The 22260-nt window shown below is 40.7% G+C and overlaps 2 protein-coding genes across 2 annotated transcripts; both read right to left on the bottom strand.

The window, feature by feature from the left end:
• Window positions 1–907: 907 nt before the first annotated feature.
• rnaseh2a (ribonuclease H2, subunit A) lies at window positions 908–5751 on the bottom strand. Its single transcript, XM_073467254.1, has 9 exons — window positions 5683–5751; window positions 5203–5338; window positions 4951–5022; window positions 4604–4730; window positions 4420–4507; window positions 3762–3899; window positions 1888–1975; window positions 1599–1722; window positions 908–1222 (listed from the first exon to the last, which is right to left on the bottom strand). The coding sequence occupies exons 2-9, from the start codon at window positions 5327–5329 to the stop codon at window positions 1060–1062; spliced, it is 927 nt and encodes a 308-aa protein (XP_073323355.1). The 5' UTR covers window positions 5330–5338; window positions 5683–5751; the 3' UTR covers window positions 908–1059.
• A 4317-nt stretch (window positions 5752–10068) lies between these two features.
• LOC140993557 (transcription factor SOX-10-like) lies at window positions 10069–11878 on the bottom strand. The gene is made up of 4 exons (XM_073463048.1): window positions 11625–11878; window positions 10988–11259; window positions 10751–10856; window positions 10069–10678 (listed from the first exon to the last, which is right to left on the bottom strand). The coding sequence occupies exons 1-4, from the start codon at window positions 11783–11785 to the stop codon at window positions 10069–10071; spliced, it is 1149 nt and encodes a 382-aa protein (XP_073319149.1). The 5' UTR covers window positions 11786–11878.
• Between the last annotated feature and the right edge of the window lie 10382 nt (window positions 11879–22260).

Here is a 22260-nt window from a genome sequence, read left to right as displayed (position 1 = left end):
TGATTGAATATTTCTCTGCATTTACTGGGAGCATGCTGCCACCTACTGTGTCAGAGTGTGTAAATGCTGCGCTTGTTTAGGCAATCAAAGCAAACTGATTTCATGTTATTGGCTCCATTTATCGGCAATAATTTCACCAATACCTATATCAAGCTGATCACATAAATTTCCCATTATCACAGATTAATTTATCGGACCAATAAGTCGTGCATTCAAAATGAGTTGAAAAACGGTGACCTCCAATATCATGCATCCTTTTAAATTAGAATAAAAATAAGCATTTATTTACTAGAAAAGCAAGACTTTCCAGTTTTCCTACGAGGGCTGGGTATTGAACCTCCATAAATTATAATAATTCTTAACTTATTCATTGACTAAACAGTCCCGATTTTAATCATTTAAGACTATTTTATTTCAGAAATGTTTTTGTTTGGTTGTTTGTTTTTAGACAACATTTAACATTGGCAAAATTTGGCTTTCTTTTCCCTTCTGTAGTAATAAATGTTTGTATTACTCATTTTAATATATGCACCAGAACTCAGGTACTGCGGTCTTTACACAGTACTGAAGCCCAGACAACATAATACACATGATGATAGATTATGACTTCAGTGTAAGTTGAATAAGTTGTGCTGAGTGGTTGTCATATTGTGATGGATATTTTGCATTCGTCCATGTTAGCCATCCAAACGTAGCCGTGTTGGAACCCATAACCAACGATGCTTTTAAATCCTCTGGTGTAATGTGTAGTATCACCAGCAGGGGGCAGTATTGGCATTAAAAATTGCAACACTTTCCAACAATGTCTGTTTTGCTTCTTTCACGAGTAGTGTCACATTTTAAAACAAATAAAGAAAACCGGACTTTTAAACATTTCTTTTATGTGTAAAAATACAAACAGAACAAATAAAGATAGATCGTCATTTTAAGTCTGAATTGATGATACAAACATTCATCAAAGTTCGTCCACATCTGTGCCCAAGGCTCAACTATTCAGACTGTATATCACAAAGATTTGGAGTATGATTTTCTCTGTGTGTGTCCTCTACTGTGTTGTCTTCAGAGTGTGTCGAGGCTCTTCAGCCTCCGATCAGTGAAGAAGCGGTGTGTCTGGTGGGTCTGCTTTCTGTCGTTACCTCCAGCTGATGCACCGAAGTAGGACAACATGGACTTGTTGTTCTTCCTCTGTGCCGCCTTCTCCCCGTCCTCCTCATCATCATCCCTGAGGACAGATTTAATGAAACTGATTTTTACACTGTGGTTAGCACTTGTCCCCTAAAGTCAAATGATTTGCATGCACATTAAGCGTGACCTGGAAATTGAAAGGACTGTGGTTTTCAGATACGTTCAAGTATTAAGACAGACAGACTCATTACAAAGCAATTCTGAAAAATCATTTTTGTCAAGTTACTTTACTTCTATGGGAAAAGACTGGAAACCATTTTAATGTGTTTGGGAAGTTCCTCTTACCTTGGTAATAAATACCTAGACTAATTTTCTCTAACAGTCATTTTCTTTGAATCACCAAGTCAGGTTTTCGGTAGAATTCCTCTTTAACTCCAAAATAGTTTGTCAAATCACGTCTGAACGCTCTTTACCAGTGGACTGCCACACCCTTGCTGTCCATCAGGGTCTGGGCAGTGCTCCAGCTGAATCGAACAAACTGAGGGTAACCGAACACAGGGTCCAGGTGCTTTAGGAGCCATGCTTTAGTCTTGGGGTCTGAAATGCAGGAAAACATATCGGTATACAGATTTTTAGAAACTGCATGTCTAATAACAGTCCAAGTGCACATAAAGGCTGATTTAAATTCAATACTTTTAAAAAGTGTTCCTTACACCTTGATGTCATTATGGTAAGATTATAATAATTGGATTGTTGCTGTACCGTTGGGGTATCCTGAGCCGTAGTCTGTATCCACCTCTCCCAGGTCCTCAATAAAGTTCCAGGCCTTTACAACACGATCTCTGGCCACCTTAAAAATAAGCAAATAGCATCAGAAAAACTACTGGTCAACTTTGAACAAAGCTTAAAATGTGGACACTGAGCTTTTCAGCACTGGTAAACGTTAGCTTTCAGTAGATCGCATATTGCACTCTTTGAGGCAATATTTTTCGTGACTTGGACGACTCTTAGCCTTCTTTTGCATGAAGGCAACACAAAAAAACATGAAGGAGGGTGAATGTGACACAGAACAGGATAACTGCGAACAGGAGAAGGTCACAAGAGCTGGTACCTAAATGAGGGGCTACTTCTGTCGCATGGATGTGGTTTAGGCAAAACTATTTATTCATTGAATTTACAGAAAATGTGCAATATCATGATACGTCTCCTCTAGATATGAAATTACCTATATTGGGATCTGAGATTTCGGACATATCGCAGAGACCATCAGTGTCTCCTCTGAATCTTTTCAGTGGCGATGCCGTTGTGCCTGATTGTATGTCCGTGATTCACTGGCACATGCTAATGAAGGAACTATAGGGGAAACACTGGCTTTATTATCTTGAATTAAGCCCACTGGTTTAACAAGGACTACCATGAAAGAAGTCTTGACAACTGTGAAAACTGCATATTCACACATGAAACACTGAGCACTTTTCTTTAATCTTCCCAACCCTAAGAGCACTCATCTGATCATCTTACGTTGCTGGCGACACCAGAAGTCTGTATTCAGCTGACTAAAGCCACGATTCCACCGCAGGAACATTGCCCAGGGGCTAGGAACCTTTGAACATTTCTACCACAGGGACCAGGGTCTTAATTTAGTGCCAGGGACATTGTTTTACTCCCCCAAAAATTCCCCCGCTCAGAGCGCAGTACTTTCCAAAAGTACATGAACTTTAGGGGTGGAGCTTGCAGCAGAGATGGTTTCTGATTGGTCAAGTACTCGCAGCATTTCACTTTCTCAACAAACATTGTTTAAAAATCTGCAGCCACAAACCAGTTTTATTTTGTCAATTGTGCTTTGACACATCAAGTCAGAGTTGACAGGGAGACAGACATAATGATGCCTGTCAGGTGCATTATATGGCGGTGTTGTTGTTGTACTTACTAAGGATGGGTATCAAGAACTGGCACTAAATTGGAGCTGGTTCTGGACTGGTCAGTATCAAAATATTGATAAACTCCTTGACAAACAGTGCTACTACCTGGAATTTTTTTAATTCCTCTCTGTCTCCTAATGACGATGAAGCAGCAAGCATCAGACGAGTTTGTTTTGACGTTTCAAAACTGGAGGATTGTTTAACGCTGAACTGGGCCTCGGGTGGAAAGCTGATGAGAGCAGGAATGAGCAACATTGGCAGAGACAAAAAGCTGCGGTAAAGTTGGACATTTTCCAGCAGCCTTCAGTCTGTACAGGAAGACACGGAAACATTCACATCCTTCTAGATCTGATTTCGATTTATTAACATTTACTTATCAGGCCCACATATCAGTTTGTATGCAGTCTCCTATTGTTGTTACATAAAGTCTCACGACGCCAGGATCAAGTCAGACACAAATCTAACCGGCATGCATTGTACGACAATCCCCTCTGACTGATTCTGCGCAGGACTGGCTGATCTCAAACAAGCCTTGTGTGTTTACGTTCTGCGCTCTGTCATCATGACTAGCAGAGCAAAACTTTCAAAGGCAATGTTATAGTCCAGTGCCCACATTATCTTTTCAACCTCAGCCTCAAACCCTCAACAAATGGTAATAGTCAGGTGAATGACATGAGAAAGACACAGAGATCCAGCGGGCTAGTGGTCACTAACCTTCGCACAGATACTGGCTGCACTGACGATGGGGAAGAGGGAGTCGGCCTTTGGCCTCACAGTCACCTCAATACCCGGGAACAGCTTCGACAGTTTGTCCTCATATTTGTCTGCTGGGCCGACTGTGTCCACAAATACCTGAAGAAGACCAGAGAGGCCAAGTAAAACAGAAAAGCACAAAGTAAAAAGACGGATGAGAGACAATGAGAATATGTTGTCCGAGGTTGACCCATTTCATCTTGAATCAGTTGAATGTATTCTGTAGAGTAGAGCTTCAACAATTAGTCAATTAATAAATTAGTCCATCTAAAAAAAGCTGCCTACTATTATGATAATCGACTAAATGTTTCAGTCATTTTTCAAGCTATAAAGTCAAACACTTGCAGGTTCCAGCTTCTTAAATGTAAGGATTATAATGCTTTTTTTTGTCTTGGGACTGTTGGCTGGACAAAAGAAGCAATTTTTTGACATTTTACAAACTGAACGATTAATCGATGTATCCTGAAAATAATCAGCATACTTCTCGAATAATAAAAACAGTCATTAGTTGAAGCCCTATTGTACAGTACATAAAAGTGGACATATTTCACATGGACTGCAAACTATGAAATCTAAAAACACTATCTGTGAACCTTTCATAATAATTACTTGTACATACCTCTTTGAGCTGTACTCCACTGTCCAATGCATACTGTACTAGACCAATTGCTGTATCATGTGAAAGGGCATTCAGGTTGTATTTCGTCCTGACAAAAGACATTTTATAAAGGGTGAGAATATAGAGTACAGTTTACAAAAAAAGAACAAGTCTCTGTGTGCAGTATACTTCATGAGCCAAATACCTCTGTAACATGCTGGTAGAGATGGTGTTTGGTGAGAGGATCTGCAGAGCCCAGCCAACGTAACTTTTGGCTTCATCCAGTTTTTCGAAAAGATTCTCTCTTTCTGTCTCTGTTAGAGTCTTTGAGTCTGACAGGAGAGTGACAAAATACATCAGTTTGTTTATGTAATAATATAACATAACTGGGGGCGCAATGAAGAATTTACTTTATATCTGTGGAAGGAAAAATTATGTATTAATTATTCAGCTTGAGCTGAATTGGCTCACTCCGCATTTGGTCAGGTACTTCAGAGACAAGACAGTGAATTCAAGGAGTGCATCAGCAGAGATGTAAGATAACGGCATTACCTGCCACTTTCGAGTTCTTCAGCTCCTCCTTTTTGGAAATTGGACAGAAACATATTCCATACACCATGGGCCCTGGATCACAAAACATGAAACACAATACAGTGGAAGGAAATGGACAATGCATTCACACCATGGTTGACAGTAAATCAAATCATTATCTCCACGATACATTATGGACGACTGCAACACGAGAGGTAACGATGCAAACTTATAAGACATGTTTTTCTGTTAAGAAGTTTAGTAACAGCATACCCAGCACAGGCCCCCTGCCTGCCTCGTCAATGCCCAAACAGCAGTCTTCAGTCCGGCAGACGTCAGGGATCTGAGAGGCCAGTCGGCAGCTGACCGAGTTGTCTGTTTCAAACGGGCTCAGGTCCATGACAGCTGGCTGAGAGGCAAACATTCAATAATGAAACACTTACCTTTTAGTTTTAATAAACAACTCTAGCTTTAACTCGAAAACAAAGTGTGTCTTTTCGTTTACTGCAGCTCCTGACGACTTGACCGACACACTGAGAGGTTAGCTGATGTTAGCTCTTGTACTGACTTGTTATGTTCATACTGAAACATTAGCTAAATGCTACACGCTGTTGATTCGCTTCGAGACGCTCAAATTGACACTTTTTTGTTGCGTCTGTTCAAATGAGTATTTCAGTCTGTTGCGAAAAAAACAGTAAAGTATCACATATTATCATACACATGAATAAAGGCGACGTTAACGATAGTTCTTACTTATTTAGACGGTGACAGAGCTCAGTGTTGTGTTTGTGTCTGCTGTAGATTTGGCGCCCCTGAAGTGACGTCACACGCTTCTTCTTCTTCGTCTTCTTCTTCTTCTTGTTTTTTTTTTAAAGGCACACTACCGCCACCAGCTGGTCTGGAGACTTACCTGGAAATCATCTGAAAACGCAAGACTTTTACAGAAAGACTAATTAACAGGTAAATGCGCGTGTTATATTCATGTCCTGCTTTTGATTTGATGCATAGCCTGTATGTCAGTAATATCTCAATACCCCCAAGTGAAAGTCATTAAAAGTGGTACATCAGTAAAATATACTCAAAGTCAAAGTACTGATTAAATATATGCAAAATTATACTTAACATAATACAATTTTACATACAATGCATAGGATCATCCTGTGAAATATGAAGCACTGTCACAGATTTATCGAATCAACAGTATCATAATAGTTCAAATTAGCTCCATTTCAACAGGTGCAACAATGACATGCTGTTCACGTGTTAATACATCACTAATATGTATCAGTGATTATCATAGAATCATATTAGGATGATCCTATGCATTGTATGTAATATGTATTATGCTAAGTATGTAACAATTACAGCTGTCAAACTAGAAGTAGCACCTGATATTTTTCATCAAGGTACATGCATTATTCAAAAAACACCCTATCTCGCAATGTTAAAGAAAGTGAGAAAAAATCCCTGGATCTGTCCTGTTATCCTGATCTGCAAATAAAGTGAATGGGGTTTATTTTGGGCTGGCAGCCATCCCCCGTCCAAGTTTCAGGTAAATCCGTTTAGTAGTTTTTGTGTAATCCTGCTGACAAACCAACTAAGCAAGCAACTAGAAACAAACAAACAGCCACCGGTGAAAACATAATCTCTTTGGAGGCAGTTATAAATACAGTGGTATAAAATATACAATGTTTCCCTCTGCGATTTAGAGTGGTAGAAGTGAAGTAAGGCTAGGTAGAAAATTTTACCAAGATATACCATGATTGAATAACTTTACCTGTTACGTTGCATTATTGGTAATCTGAACAGCTGGATTGATTTTAAACAAACATCAAACCTTATTTTTTACATCTTCATCTACCTCAATTTTTTGTATTGTATTTATTCATCAGGGACACATCATATTAATCAACATGCATCCCTTGCAATATTATGTCAAACGGTTCCACTTGCAAAGATGAAGTGTGTGACATAAAACAGACATGGGGGGATTAAACTGCTCAGGGGTCTCACAAATGTGCTGCCACGGGACCTCATTGACATCCTCTTTGTCAGGGTCCTTTAAATTTGAGTGGATACTGTGCCTGATGGTGCGTGTTTCCCAAAAAATTAGCAAGTAATCAATTTTGTCAAGTAACTCAATAAATAATAGTCCAATAACTATCTGTGGCCCTGATGCCTGCTTTGCACAAAATACTTTTCTATGGTGTATTTTCAATGCTTTTTTAAAATTTTGCATCCTTGTTAACTTCTTTTTCATCAAAAATCCCCACATGTCCAAAGGGGTTATTTTCTGCAGTGATGGAATGTCAGTGAATTCATTTATTCCAGTACTATAATTAAAAAAAGATTTAATGTCCTTGTACTTTAGATGATTACTTCTATTTATTTTTTTTACTACTTTATTCTTCCACTCCACAAGTTTTGAAGCCCAATATTGTACTTTTTTCTCCACTGCATTTATTTGATATATTTAGTTACAAGTTACTTTGCAGATTTGCTGCATCAGAGCCAAAGTAGCACATTTTAAAATGATTTTATCAGCATTTGGATAAAAGAAAACACTGATTGACTGAATTGTGCTATACAAATAAACTTGCCTTGCCTTCAGTCTGATATTTAGAAAAATGCTGAATACTGACTGAATGTTAACCCATATAAACAATACATGCATGTAAATATATGTATACTTTACTTTAACAACACTTCAGTACATTTATTGCAATAAAATTACTTCTGATACTTCAATACATTTAATATCAAATAATGATAATGGTAATGTTGACTTTCACTTTTACCAAAATAATATTTCATCACGAGATTTTTACTTTTTACAACAGTGATTTTCAGTGCAATGATCATACATTTTCCAATTCCTGAATTTCCACCCTGAATGTTTTTTATGCGATTAAAGGATTATTTATGGTTTCTGTAGCCGCCAAAGAGGCTGGCCTGAATCTTGAACCACAGCAGTTAAAATAATTGTCCTTTTTTATATTTTTATCTAACTAGTTTTTCCCCTTCCCGCTTCATTATCAATTTTCTTTCCTTGCTCACAGAACGATTCTGTCAAGTTCTCTTAGGGCCAACCCTTTAAATTCAAAGTGTAGCTTATAAAATTAATGATGTTTCTTAGAAAAATAAATGTTTTTTAAAGGTTTGTGCTGCTCTGTGAATAGCTTCACCACTCATTCAAGATAATATCACTTTTTTTTTGCAAAAGATCCCCACCTCTATCATCATATTTGTCTTGCACCTCCCTCAAACAGAAAGCCAGTACAATGAGCTTGACATTTTGATTTTGGATGCCCGCTGAATGGGTTTTAACAGCAGCTGAATGTGGAGGCAGGGAGGGAGCCTCAGGTGGAGAGGAGAGGGCAGAGGGAAAGCAAAGCCATGTACAAAAGTCCAAGTGTACGCTGGTTACTGAGCTGAAATTGGCCTTGCCTCTGGCTCTTTACACCCACCCCTTCACTCTCTCTCTGTCCCTCTCCCTTGCTGAATGGCTCTCTTTGTCTTTCTCAGTAACACGCAGTCCCCAGCCGATTAAATGTGGGGAATTAGTAGTCAATTTTAGCCTACCACACACACAAACACACTAAACAGCTTAGGTCGGAGGGGCACTGAATGTGTTGTTATTACAGTTCACACGTCAGCAGCGTGTTTTTAATTTATTTTCTTTCACCCTTCACTTGCTCACTGCTCCACGTGTTATCTCTGAACCATCAAATAAACGCTCTTACACAGGCATCTTTTTCTTTTTTATAAATAAATTGATTTAATAGATGACAACAATAATATTTCAACATTGCTTTTCTCGTATGGAAGCAAAAATACTCAAGTGAATGTATAGCAAACACTTTACAAAACTATCCAGAATTTTACAAAATGGAAGAAGCGAAGGTGTGACACACGATGCATTATTACTTACACAACAAAATAATGGCTACATGGTAAGAGGGTCAGTATAAAATGATAAAGTATGCATCACGTAATACAGGTGAAGCCTGTGGTAATGACCATTATTCACATTGCTGAACAGGAAGAGGGCTATTTGGGCACAACATAGGAAAAAACTGTAAAGACGACAAACATGCTTTTGGCCTACATGCAGTGCAGAGCGGTCGTACATGTGATTCTAATCCTTAAGTAGGACCCAAAGCTGGCCAATTATCTGAAGAGATTTGGTTGAGACCTTGTACTTATAGATTTTAACTCAGTTATTGGATAAATCAGATGTGAATCAGCAAAATGTTAGGCACTTAAAAAGCAGTCGTTTTGAATACCTTCAGCATCATTTTATCAGGTATCCAGAGTCGAGTTCCTCCTTCGCTATTGGCACAAAATGAACAGAGTTGAGGTAAGTGTCCAAGACTGAGCGATAAGCAGAAAAACATCTTTAAGAGCTCTCTTTCCCTCTCTTTTTCCTATTTTTCCCCTTAAAATGCTTAATTTTTCAGTTCAGTGAAGTAATAATGAGAGGACAGAAGTAAAGAGTGTGCTATCTACAAAGAAAAAGAAAAAGGTTGCAACTATCCTTTTCTGGCCACGAGATAAAAACAACCCCAGGGAACATCTTGTTGAAACAGAACGTGCTTTTCCCAAAGCAGTGGTGCAAGATGTATTAGTGTAATATCAAATCAGTCACAATAAAGTTACACCCTAGGATATCAACAACGACAATAAACTTACTACTCATATAAAATAACACAATAACATCAAAAAAACATCGGCTTTAGTTTGGTTAATAAAGTCTGATTATGTCAGTCCAACCCCGTCACCTCTGGGTCAAATCAGAGTCACTCTCAGCGTCTCGCTCGTCTTCCTCTCTTATACACACTCGCTGTACATCCCAACTTATAAACTCATGATGGCACACGTTTGTTAAGGTTTTATTTATTTTTTGATTGGCTGTTGATTCACACTTTACATTGTGTGAGTTTGTGGCTGTTTCTTTTTAAACTGTGTAAGGCCCCGTGGATGCGTCTTGCATTATAATGGCTAAAAAAGTAAAAACCTCTAATATAACATCAATATGGCACGGGCACACACATACACGCACACACGCTCACATATTTGTACAGACACACAGATCCACTCACACACTTCCCATATTTCCCTCTGCTCAGCTGGTCTCCCTCAAGGTCTTGTGAGTGTGGTGTAAACAGGCTGCTCCCAGTGTGTGGGGCTGTGAGAGGGGGCCACGCTGGAGGGGTCTCCTATGGTAGTGTACAGAGGCCTCTGTGTAGGGCCCATGTAGGAGAAGGCTGAGTACAGCCCCGGGGCCTGGCTGGAGTGGGCATAGTACGCCCCTGGGGCCTGGTGCTCTCCGTACTCGAACTGAGCCCTGGAGGCCAGCGAGGGGAAAGCAGAGCCATAATGAGGGAGGCTCAGCGGGGTGTAGGTGACGTGGGTGCCTGAGGAGGGAGAGGACGAGGCCTCGGCGTAGTGGCTCCCGGACGCAGACTCGCTCTTGATCTGGGCCTTGGAGGGGTCGGAGGAAGATGGGGAGGCCTGAGGCTGCTGCTGCTGTTTGGAGAGCCAGGCAGAGTGGCCACTAGCAGCAGCCAGGGCGTAGGCGTAAGATGAGGCCGAGGATCCAGCAGAAGGAGCCCCAGTCACACTCTGCGGGTGGCCGTTTGGGGGGAGGTACTGGTCGAACTCGTTCACGTCAAACGGCTCGATGTTGGACATCACCTCGTGGCTTATCTCGCCGATGTCCATGGTGCCAAAGTCGATGTGGGGCTTGGTGCTCGATGACGATGGACCACCGGATGCCCCTTCGGCTCCCACCCCGAGGGCTCCCCTGGACCCTCCTGATCCTCCGGCCGCTCCTGCTGCCCCCTCCCTCTTGGCATCTGACAGCTTCCCAGACTGGAGCTCTGTCTTTGGGGTGGTGGGGGGCGTGGGTGGGCTGTGACCCTGACCTAGAGGAAAGAGGAGGGACAACATGGTCAGGTGAACGTTTTTTTTCTTCGTGCCATATTATAAGTGTTACTTTGAATTTGGAATTATGGGTAAAATTATTATCCAAAATCAGAACCTGTGAGCCACCTACCAGCAGGATGGTGGTGGTGATGGTGGTGGTGGTGCAGGTCACCCAGAGGAGATCCAGCCCCGCCATTGTGCTCCAGATGCAGGGTTTTGTAGTGTGACTGGGAGTGGCTGGCCTCCCCTTCCCCCTGGCTATCGGACTCACTAGCAGGCGCCAGTTTGCCGTTTTTGCGTCTCCGGGGCTGGTACTTGTACTCCGGGTAGTCCTTCTTGTGCTGTTTCCTCAGCCTCTCCGCCTCCTCGATGAATGGCCTCTTGTCGTTCTCGTTCAGCAGCCTGGGGGGAGAAAAACAAGGAGTGATTTTAGTCTCATAAACCGTCTGGGTTAATGTGAAAGTATTTAATAAGTGCGTGTCTGACAATTATAAAGATCGCCGCACTCAGTGCCGTGCGTAATGGATAAAGACAGGAAAGGAGGAGCGTAAAACGCGCCATTTAGGCTGGTATAAACCAATTTTTAGGACATATTGTGCATCAAATTAAAGAAACACAACAAGAGGCGCATTTTTCCCCAATTTAAGTTCATAATTCGCCCACTTTTGCAGTTTAGTATCTACATCTCAACGTATCCTTTACGCACAGACTACACAGGAAATCTGCCGCTGTATGGCCACACTGTTCTTTCTCTGTCTCATACAAACCTCCACAGTTTGCCCAGGGTCTTGCTGAGCTCCGCGTTGTGCAGGTGGGGGTACTGGTCGGCCAGCTTCCTCCTCGCCGCCTGCGCCCACACCATGAAGGCGTTCATGGGCCTCTTGACGTGGGGCTTCGCTTTGTTCCCGTTGTTTACGCGCACCGGCATAGGCACAAGTGTCCAGTCATATCCGTCCAGCACCTGACTGACCGCCTCCCTGATGCCGATCGGGAAGCGGTCGTCTTCCTCCTCTGATTTGGCTTCGGATCTGCCTCCGTCGTCCCCGCTGCCATCCGCGACGCAGAGCGCGGCCAGCTGCTGCGGCGGCCCGGCCAGAGGTGAGTCCTGGCCGGGTGGCGCTCCGGGTTGAGTGGGTGACAGTGAGTGACCATCGTCTGACCCTCCTGGACTCAGTTCCGCCTCGGACAGGCTGTGCTCCTCGCCGGACATTTTGTTTGACTTTAACTAATGACAAGGCAACCCTCGAATGCGAAATTTGTTTCAGGGAGAGTCCAGACTATTCACGGTAATTAAATCGTTATAATTAAATAAGACGGCAATCCCAGTTATTGCTGACTCTCCTCAGGCAAAGCCATACTGCTGCGTAAAAGAGTCCAAATCCTTTCCACCGCTGGGCTGGAAATCCGTTTCAGCAAAACCGGTTACACCTAAAAATCATATCAAGTATAACAGAAACATTTCAGTACTAATAAAGTTAACTTGATAAAATTGTAGTTTTTGTTTCCCTGTAAATCAGACATGCCCGGTTTATTTCAAGACAAACAATTTACTGAATGGGACCACAAAAACTGCATCCCTGCTCGATATTACTAATAACACATATTAATAATGATACTCGGAGGAAAGAACTGCATACAGACAATAATATTCGGCTGATAGAATAATTTAATCAAAGCCGAATTAACGTTAAACCTCTCTCAATTAAAAAATAATAGAAATGCATCTGCCGCACAGGCACCGATACAAAATAATCCCTTTTTATCTTATAAATGTAGTCTAAAAAAAAAAAAAAATTACATAACTTACCAGTTAAGATGTCCAGTGGTTCGACATGGGAGTGTGTGTGGCTGACTGTAGAGCCGATGAATGGCTGCTCTGTGTGGCAACACCGGAGCTTAAAGAGCGCCTTGTGAGAAGGACTGGGAGAAAAAAAAAAGTGATTGAAAGTGGAAAACATTCCCAGAGAGGCAGCATTCCAACACACACTCAGCCCCGCCCTCCGGCGCCACGCAGCGCTCCCATTGGTCCTCTAATTATCCCGCCGCTCTCCGATTGGCCGGGCGCAACACACTGTTAATGCCCGTCTGTCCGTCACTGCAACATTTCCAACAGAGAAGAGGTGAGATTTTACATCGGAGTGGCTTAAATGACTCTACAGAGCGCCCATTTAGAGGCAGGAGAAGGCCAGCTTTGTTGGACGTGTTGACATGTTATATCAAACAAATAAACAATCATGAGGAGAGTTATTGCCTCGTGTGGTCATGTTCCTCAAAAAATTGTGAAGTTCGGCTCTGATTTACCCGGATTCAGTTTGATACAGGGAATAAAGCTCACACTTCTGAGTTAGAAGAAAAAAAAGTTTCGTCAATTTATCTTATTTTGAAAAGTAAAAGAAATACAAATATGAATCAGACATGTTGGAAAGGCTTTATATCTTCAGTCATAATTAATCCAGCTTCATATTTTTCTACTTGACCACAAATAATCTTGGAAAACTTTATAATACTCTAAAAATCAACAAAATAAAAGCATGCACTCTCATTAATTCATTCCTGCAATCAAGATGAATAAAAGTACAGTTAATGCAACTTTTTTAAAAAAAAAAGTTTTAATCAGAAAAGAGAGGATGGGTTCAGCAAAAGTAAGGAAAATGTGCTCAGGCACCAATATGACTCACTCCAGTAATGTTTTCCTGAAAATGATGTGACGCTTCTTGTGAAGTTTTGAAGATATTAACCCCCAACTCAAACCCCCATCTTCAGCCTCATCAGCCATGTTCATTGTTGAATTAAGATGTATGCTATTGCAGAAACTGGACTGGGACTGAACATGCTTTGGAAAGTGTTTGCCTAAAATAAAAACCCAAATATGATCCAAGAAAACTGAAGATGACACTGCAATTTTAATTTGAAATGTGATCAGACACAACACGACTTCATTGAACACTGATAAAAACGTTTCTGCACATTTTCTCTGAACTTTTGCCAAAAATCTGTCTTTCCTTGACGGTTAACCACGCCCACAATGATGGTGTCACACAGGTAAAAATGACTCCTGATTGACAGGTAGTGTTGTGACAAGATTTTCGGACAAAAATGTATTTGTTCCGCTCCACTTTTCTCTTTTCTTCTTTGTGTTTTTTTTTGTTTAACTGAATCCACGATTCTTTTAATTCTTCAGAAGTTGTTTCTTAAATCAACCATCTATCAGCTTTAACAGGGTTGTTTTTACACCAAATCTGAAAAGTAGATCAATCTGTAAATGTTTTATCTTGACAATACCAGAATAAATTCATCATTAGCTGACTCAAATAATCTCATCTGAGCTGTTTTGGCTGAAATGACGCCTGGAAACATGTATGTTAGAGATACAATAGATAAATAGATAGACTGACAATATTTCTTGAGTCACCTTTTATTAATCAGTCAATCCAATCAGTCATTATTTAACGATTTACTGGTAAATTGTGATACATTGCTTTTTTTGCCAACGTGCTTGTAAGCCCTGCATTTATGTCGTTAAAGCAAGGCCTGATGGGAAGGAAGAGACGCGACTTGAGCAGCATCTGATGACACACACACAGACACACACACACACACACACACACACACACACACACACACACACACACACACACACACACACACAAAATGAAGTCAACAATACCCCCTGTGTTTCCGCTGCCTCTCATGTTGAGGCTGCCTCTCGGTCCTCTCCCTCTCTCCCTCTCCGCTCTCTTTGCTCTCTTTGTCTCCATCTCAGGTGAATTGTAGCCATGTGATCAAACGCCCAAGCCTCTATCCATTAACCCTCGTAAATGAAAAAAAATGGGGAACAAAAAGCAGTTTTGTGCTGCAAACATGGAAAAAATTGATAACAGAGAGCGATGTGTGCGTCTTTCTCCCCTTATGTCCGAGCATAGACACCAGTGGCGCACACATAGAAAATACTCCGCAGCCGGACGGGACGCACGGATCTCTCTCTGTTTCTGCCGCTCCGACACGTTTCTGTCTCTAAACACCTGGATTCAGGCCTCGGAGGTGCTGATGATGCTGGGTGCGGGGGGCTGTGTTGGAGGGATGAAGGGGGTGATGTGGTGGTGGAGGATGGCGGTGGGGTGGGGGTAGGGGGCGCGCTGGGGGACATCATCACGCTGCACCCCACCGACCAGCCAGCAACTCTGGGATCCTGCATGAGGCCTCCGAGGCTTGTGAAGTGAGTGTTTCTGTCTGATATGATATGACAGGGTGTTTGCTGGGTTGTTTGGGGGTTTTTTCTGCAGGAAAGTGTTTTGTTTTTTAAAAAAAAGGGCGCCTCGTCTCTGCAGCTCGTTGATTTGTAGGCCGGGTAGACTGTGGTTTAACGGAGAGTTTAATTAGTGCAGCTTGATATGGATGAGCCCCCGGGGGCTCTGTCAGACAGCAAATGTTTTATTTCCGTTCTGAACAAATCCATCAAAAAATTAACATTACTTAAATTTAACTTTAATTCAAATGTGTTGCATCTATAATCTGCAGGATACCGAGTTAAAACAGTTAACATAAAAAAAGTATATTTTTATATCAGATACAACGATTTTTAATAACCTCAGCATACTGCGTTATCTCTATTCTGCTGTCAACTAATGTGTTACACTGACTTAGTAATGGAAAACAATCCTGTGACATTATTATTTCCTGCCGGCTCTGTATTTAGTTGATTCAGTGCCGAATTGTGTAAAACGAAACACTTTTTATTTCCCGTGTTGGTTATTGTATATTTGCTGTAAAAAATTCTACGTTGCCGTCTTTCAAAGTTTTAATTTACAGTTAGGCGGATAGAGGTTTCGTTTAATATTCAATTACTTTTGTTGTTGATTTTGGGGGATGAAAGAAAACTTGTGGAAAACTCTTTTTGTGTCTTCTGAAAAAAATCTTTTATGATGAAAACAATAACATGTCGCTTCTGTTTATGATTTATAATACAATACAAATTGTATTCAGGCCAAATGTATTATTTATTTTTTACTAATTATCTGTGCTCAGGAAGCTAAATGATCAAATATGTGTAACGAACACAAAATAATGAAACGAACTTTTCACAAGCTTTTGTTTCCTCGGATGGTTTGTCAGACAAAAATCCAAACTTTAGCTCTATGATCCTTCACTACACCACGCATGTTTTTATATTTGTTATTCATGCTACAATTACTCAAACCTGTAATTAACAAACTGCAGCAGAAGAAAGGAAAGCGTCGTGGCCTTATGAGATATCATCCAGACGAGATGTCCGATGTGTCTTATTTAAATAATTCAGTGACATTTTTTTTTTACATTTTCATATTAAAATCTTTTCCTTAAAACGAATGAAATACAAAGAACGAGTCGCACTTTTCAAACCGCGTGAATATTTTTTATTTAATTGTGGTTTCTTCGTGTCTCAGCAGGCCTCAGAAATGTGTTTCCCAAGCGGCCACGTTATATTTTCGTTGCACTGAGACGAAAACATTTGATTGATCGCTGAAGATGTTGATTTAGATATGTGTATGTGGTTTCTTGAGTTTATTATCTCTTCCTCCATGTTTGCCCGCAGGTCTCCAGATCTTCAGCTGGAGTAAAGCTCACAAAATAGTCTCTAAATGAAGCTGTGTGCAGTCTCTTATTTTCAGATAAATGTCTTTAAAATATTTTAACTTCAAAAGACTTTATATTTTCATATTTTTTTTGTATTTCTAATTAAATTTCCCGCCCTTTTTATGCTTTTATTGTAGATGTTGAGTGAAAACATATTTGACCCTTTGAGCAAACTTGTGAACTTCAACCTTGAACCTGGTCAGTCAGAGGTAAAACCTGATAAAATGAGAAAGTGGATATCAAACTGCTTCAGTTTAACATACAGACCCTGTAGTCATGATTTGAGCACCCAGCACTGATTTAATATAAAGGGACAATCAACTAATTTATTACATTTATAGCCTATCATCGACAACATCTACACTTCCTCCTCTGGCCCTTTGAGAGTTTAAAAATACATGCTTCAATATGATCATTTTGCACATATTCATGATCTTTGAATGTGCTTTAGGAGTTTTAAAAAAGTTGTTTTTGTTAATCAGAAGACTTTTAAAAAGGTGCCATTGCTATCAGCTTTAACAGGACAGAGCTAACATTCTAGTGATCAATATCTCAGAGCTAAAAAGCTCATTTCAAGCTCAGAGTTTCTTCATTTTTTAAAGGATACATTGTCAGCTTGTTTCATAGGAGATGAAACATCTCATGGATAGTCCACCTGTTACCCAAATCTAAAGGAAGGAGCACCACCTGTTCATTTCCTTAAGCTGATTCAGTTCATATGTGCGCAGAAAACAACAAGTGATCTTGTGTTTTGCCTGGAATCTAACCCTGCCATGCATTTTAAGACATCTCAGACGTGTATGTCCTGTGTGAAACTCTCATGGGCCTCGGGGAAAACTTGTTAGAAAATAGAGCTCACATGGTTGCATCAGTCTCTGCGCTAACCTGCCATGTGACTGCAGTAATGGGCCTCTCCATGGCTGCACAGACCACTGGGTCACAAGAGCCCGTTTCCTGCGGCTCCTCGGGGAGAGGATGGGAGGACGAGGTCTCATGATCAGCAGGGAGGTCAAAGATCACGATCAGCGATAGGGGGTCAAAGAGTCAGCCTTCAGGTGCACGCTTAGTCACGGGCAGCCGTCGTTGGGATAAAAGCCGATGAGTTCAAGTTGGAAACATTTATTTCTGAAGGATATTTTCTTGCAGATGATCAGTTGGCAGAAGGACAAAGAAAGTAGGAGAGCAGAGAAAGAGAGCGGCCTTTTGCTCTGGCCTTAATACTGGAACAACTCCCAGGGGAAATTCCTGAAATCTGACGATGGATGGAGGGAAAAAGGCAAAGAGAGAGAAAAACAGAGAGATGCAGATAGTGTGAGAGAGCGAGTGTGAGAGGGATGCAGATAAGGGAAGCATGCACAGCGGTCAAATATTCACATGCTGGGTCACATTCTGCATTAAACTGATGTATAATTGGTGGAAAGCATTCATTCCCATGTCAATGGGCACATTGGGCCTGAAATGAATGGCGTCACTTGTTCCCAATGATGACGAACTCGACAAAAGGATCTGAAATTATCAGGCGCAGAAGCATTTTGTCTTCCAAAATTCTCCTGTGAGCTTGAAAATGCCTGTTTCAAATGAGTTCGATGGATGAGCTGTTACGATTTTCTTTGTGTTTTCTTGGTTTGTTTCTTAATCCATAGAGGGTATCTTCTCTCAGGGTCTGTGCGAAAAGCAGTTGAGCTCACTGCTTTAGCGCGGGGAATTCCAGCTCTGGACTCAGGCTATCAATAATACTGAAGCTCATGTGACTCAGATATTTTGAGTTAGGCTTTTACACTGCGCTGTATATTCTCCTCTAGCTTATGTCGTGGAGTCCGGTGCAGTGAGCTCACACAACACAAGAAGGAGACAACATTCGTAACCCCTCAGAGAGTGATCAGTGATAACAGATGATCACACTGTAACTCGCTGTGACTCTGTATCACGAGGTCACCTAAAGTATCATCATAGCATCACAGCAGTTTGTGACACAGTCGTGAAATATAAGTATTCGTGTATGTGGGCACGTTTAACCACTCTTAGTATGCAGAATCTTTTGTTGGTACATGACGTCCTGGGAATGAGACTCAACAATCAACTGTCTTTCTGGTGCGTTTACGAACAGCTCGGACAAATCCGAAGCTTCAGTTAGATTTGCACAGAAGTGGCTGGTAGAAAAGTACTTTTTACTTTGAGTACATTTCAGAGCCTGTATTTTCTTACTTTTACTTGAGTAAAGAAGTTGAATCAGTACTTCTAATTTTACCAGTCTTTTTATTTCCACAAGTATCTGTACTTCTGCTGAAGAATGTGTGGACTTTTGCCACATCTGACCGATTAAAACACTACATTAATGAACAGGGTCAAAGGTGATACAAAGGCCAGTACTGCCTCATCAGAGGGTTTGTTTGTGGTACACAGACGAATCCAACAATTGTTTTCAGAAAATGAAATAAGTTCATTCCAAAACATATAATACTATCAAAATACTGCAGAATTTCAAGAAGTTTTGTCTTTGTTTTATCCTACTACATAGTCACACTGCCAAGGATGTTGCACAGGATGCACAGCCTTATTCATTCCTATTAAAGCTGCTCAGTGGCGTTGAAGCCAAAACAAGCCAAAAAAGCTCGACTTCTTGTGTATGAAAATACTCGGATCTTACGTGTTGAGCGGCCCATACCGACCGAGCCAGCTTACTTCCAGTTTACTGCCCGGCTTACTAGAATGGGGATACAATAATTTAATCGTGCGGTTCTTCTAGACTTTCCAAATTTTATTGGACCAAATGGCTTCAGTTATGACTGTTCAGAATGGACAGTTGTGACTTTTTTTTACAATGTAAGCTTATGGGAAAAGTCTTTTTGAGCAGCAGTGCATCACGTGACGATGTAATGTACACGGTTTGGCGACTACTAAAACTGGCTTCCTGGGGCCTTGGTTCATGCACGTCACACGTTAATTCGTCATCCATGGTTATTTACGAGCTAAACTCAAACTGTGATGGCAAGATAGTAAACGGAGGTAAAATGAAAGGTTCAGAAACACTACAAACGTGGCTCCAAATGGGAACTATTGGGAACAGAACTGCGGGGCATGAGTGTGAATAGAAGTGAGCGTGAGTGCTAGTGCTAGTGGCTTCCTAAGCAACGGTGCTAACATTTGCAGTTTAAGGCCGCAAAACAGTAAGCTGAATAGAGAAGGTCTACACTACTGTATCGTAACGTTGGTCATAACAGAGGTACTTGGAGAGCCTGATATTTTCTGAGGTGGTACAGGATGTAAAGAAATTGTGACACACTCATCTAAAAGATCGATTTCGGTTAAAGTTCAGCAAAGATTGTGATTTTGGTTAAATGCTCATCAAAATCAAATATTGATGACATGTAGTCTTTAGGATTCCTGTACATGGACACAGATTTTTTTATTTTCAACTTATGTTGAGTGTCACGAAAAAAAGGAAAACCTGAGCCTATGTTGAAGACACTAAAGAATAAACTTTGTGACTTTTTCGTTGGTGATATTGGGTTTGAAGCATTTAAATGTGGATTGAAAAACAAGGGTCATGTTGGGACTTCGAACAGGTCATCAGGGAAGTTGTTGAGTTGTTGGGATAAAAATCTTACTTTTATTTTGAAATGATGCTGTGCTGCAGGTGTTTTCTAGATTTATCACTGTTTTTTCCATCATGCAGACTTTGTAAGTGTTGATGATGATGCAGTGACATCCATGGGGATGAATAAAAAATGATTCTGCTATCTGACCTCTGCAACTCCTTCTTTCACCCATTTTCACCCAGTAAATTAGTGCAGCTGCACCACACTTAAATGGGTGCCCCTCTTTTTTCTCTGGGAGTGTATGTGAGAGAGCATGAATCCTCTCTTTGTGCTCCGTCTGCAGAGTTTCCCCCCTCTATAGTTTCTTGCCTTCTCCGTCTCTTTTATTTGGGAGAGAGGGGCTTCGGTTGCGATGGCGGCAGCACTGGTGAGGTGGTGGCGGTGGTAGCGATGGTGGTGGCGGCGGCAGGGAAGAGGGGAGGGAGCGGGTAACTTGTTGGACCACATTCCTGTGCAGCTGTGGAGGCTGGTGCAGGCTGGGGGGTGGAGGGCAGAGCAGGATCATCATTGCATTGCAGGGCATCATGAATGGCCCATTGTTCGCTGGTTTGCTGTGTCCGCATCTCTTTGCTACAACTTCAGCCGGAGAGAGAAATGGAGGAAGAGAAAAGGAGCACCAGGGGGATAAAGACACAGATATTTAGATGTTTATTACTGATGAGACAGAGAGATGAAAAAATAAGAGTGTAATGAGAGAAAAGCCTGAGCAAAAGTCAAAAATAGACCTCATATTTGTGACTCAGATGCAGATGGAGGATGTTGAGATGTGGTGATGGTGATGATGTGGATGATGGTGACATGGACAATGGTGGCATTCATATTGTGACTCTATGACGGTTTTGCCCCTCGGTCATACGTGCAAGCACGCTGTTTAGTCATACATATGTGTCGGCTATTAGCAACACTTAAAATTCTTCACTTCTGCAGTTGGAAATGTTGCCTCACTTAATTGTAAGAACGTGATTCCACTGATTTTGTTTTTTTGTCATATTCAATTTAGAAATGTGTTATTTGTACATTTCTAACTACATAAATAAGAAATTGTGCTGTTATACTTTTACCAGTATAACTTTTGGAAACTGTTCATCACTGCTTTATGATTATTGTACTTCTTCAGGTAATCTTGAGTAACTTTTCTTCTTGCTTCAGTGGTTTCTAATTACTGTCTCTTTTGTCAAAGCATGGATGATAAACAAAAGTAAAGTTAAAATAAAGAGTAGATTGGGACCATATGAACCCAGGTGAACTCCAAGGTCTTCAATCAGCATCCAACTGAGCAATTAAGTGAGTGCATATGAGAGGCTGTAGACAGCTTCATTTAAGACCTGCATCCATTAATCTGCTGGTTAGTTTTTAGATTAATTGTTTAGTCTAATGATTGTCAAAAAAAACAAAAAAACAAAACAAAACAAAACAAAATCCCATCAAAACTTCCTCAGTCAAAGTTGACATCTTTACAATATCTTGATGTGTATCTTGATAGTACAGTCAAATACCCAAAGATGTTTAGTTTATAGTGATATATGACAAAGAAAAGCAGCAAATTCTCTCATTTGAGATGCAGGAATGAGAAAATGTTCACAATTCCTGCTATCAAAATTGTTATATTTCTGTTGATTGATTAATTAACACGTCTAGCTACGGTACGTGTAAACAGAAAGGGGAGAAATTAGCTGCTGTTTTTTAGTAGAAAACATCAACAATACAGTGTGTGTTCAATTGGTTTGGCATGAGCAGTCTAAAACTGTTGTTTATGAATATCTGTGCTTTGCTTTGCAGGACTCTGGATCTTTACAAAACATTTTAAAATTTATTTTTTTTCTTTGCCTCTCACTTTATTTCATGAATTTTAGTTTTTCCCATTTCTCGTTGTTTTCTTAACTTCTCTGCCTGTATATATTTCCAGTTTTCTTCCGCCTTTAAAAGCACTTTGTAAATTCTGTTTTTAAAAATTTGGTCAGTTGCCCTTCTGCCAAATCAAACGATTAAGTGGACACTTGTTATTAAAAGAATCTACGCTGTCCTCAAACCTTAAGGCAATTGTAAAACATGGACATTACTGGAATATATTTTGTCTTATCATTTGTCTGGTGTTAAGTGATCTAAAACCACAAATAAAGTGATATTTTTCTTTGAAAACAAAAACATCTGTGTCTTGATTTTTAAAAACATTTCAATTCCACCATGGAAA

Source organism: Pagrus major, chromosome 1, assembly GCF_040436345.1.
Source record: "Pagrus major chromosome 1, Pma_NU_1.0".
In the NCBI taxonomy this organism is placed as follows: Eukaryota; Metazoa; Chordata; class Actinopteri; order Spariformes; family Sparidae; genus Pagrus; species Pagrus major.
The sequence above is the reverse complement of the archived record's forward strand: the minus strand, read 5'-3'. Positions and strand labels throughout refer to the sequence as shown.

Excerpts from the sequence above, each read along its gene's own strand:
- LOC140993557 (XM_073463048.1), bottom strand. The coding sequence starts at position 11,785 with ATGCCGGTGCGCGTAAACAACGGGAACAAAGCGAAGCCCCACGTCAAG. Across the intron at positions 11,260-11,624 it reads ACCCTGGGCAAACTGTGGAG|GCTGCTGAACGAGAACGACA; the intron begins GTTTGTATGAGA and ends TTCTCCCCCCAG. Across the intron at positions 10,857-10,987 it reads TCACCACCACCATCCTGCTG|GTCAGGGTCACAGCCCACCC; the intron begins GTAGGTGGCTCA and ends TCTTTCCTCTAG.
- rnaseh2a (XM_073467254.1), bottom strand. The coding sequence starts at position 5,329 with ATGGACCTGAGCCCGTTTGAAACAGACAACTCGGTCAGCTGCCGACTG. Across the intron at positions 4,731-4,950 it reads GAAGAACTCGAAAGTGGCAG|ACTCAAAGACTCTAACAGAG; the intron begins GTAATGCCGTTA and ends CTCTCCTGTCAG. Across the intron at positions 4,508-4,603 it reads TCTACCAGCATGTTACAGAG|GACGAAATACAACCTGAATG; the intron begins GTATTTGGCTCA and ends GTCTTTTGTCAG.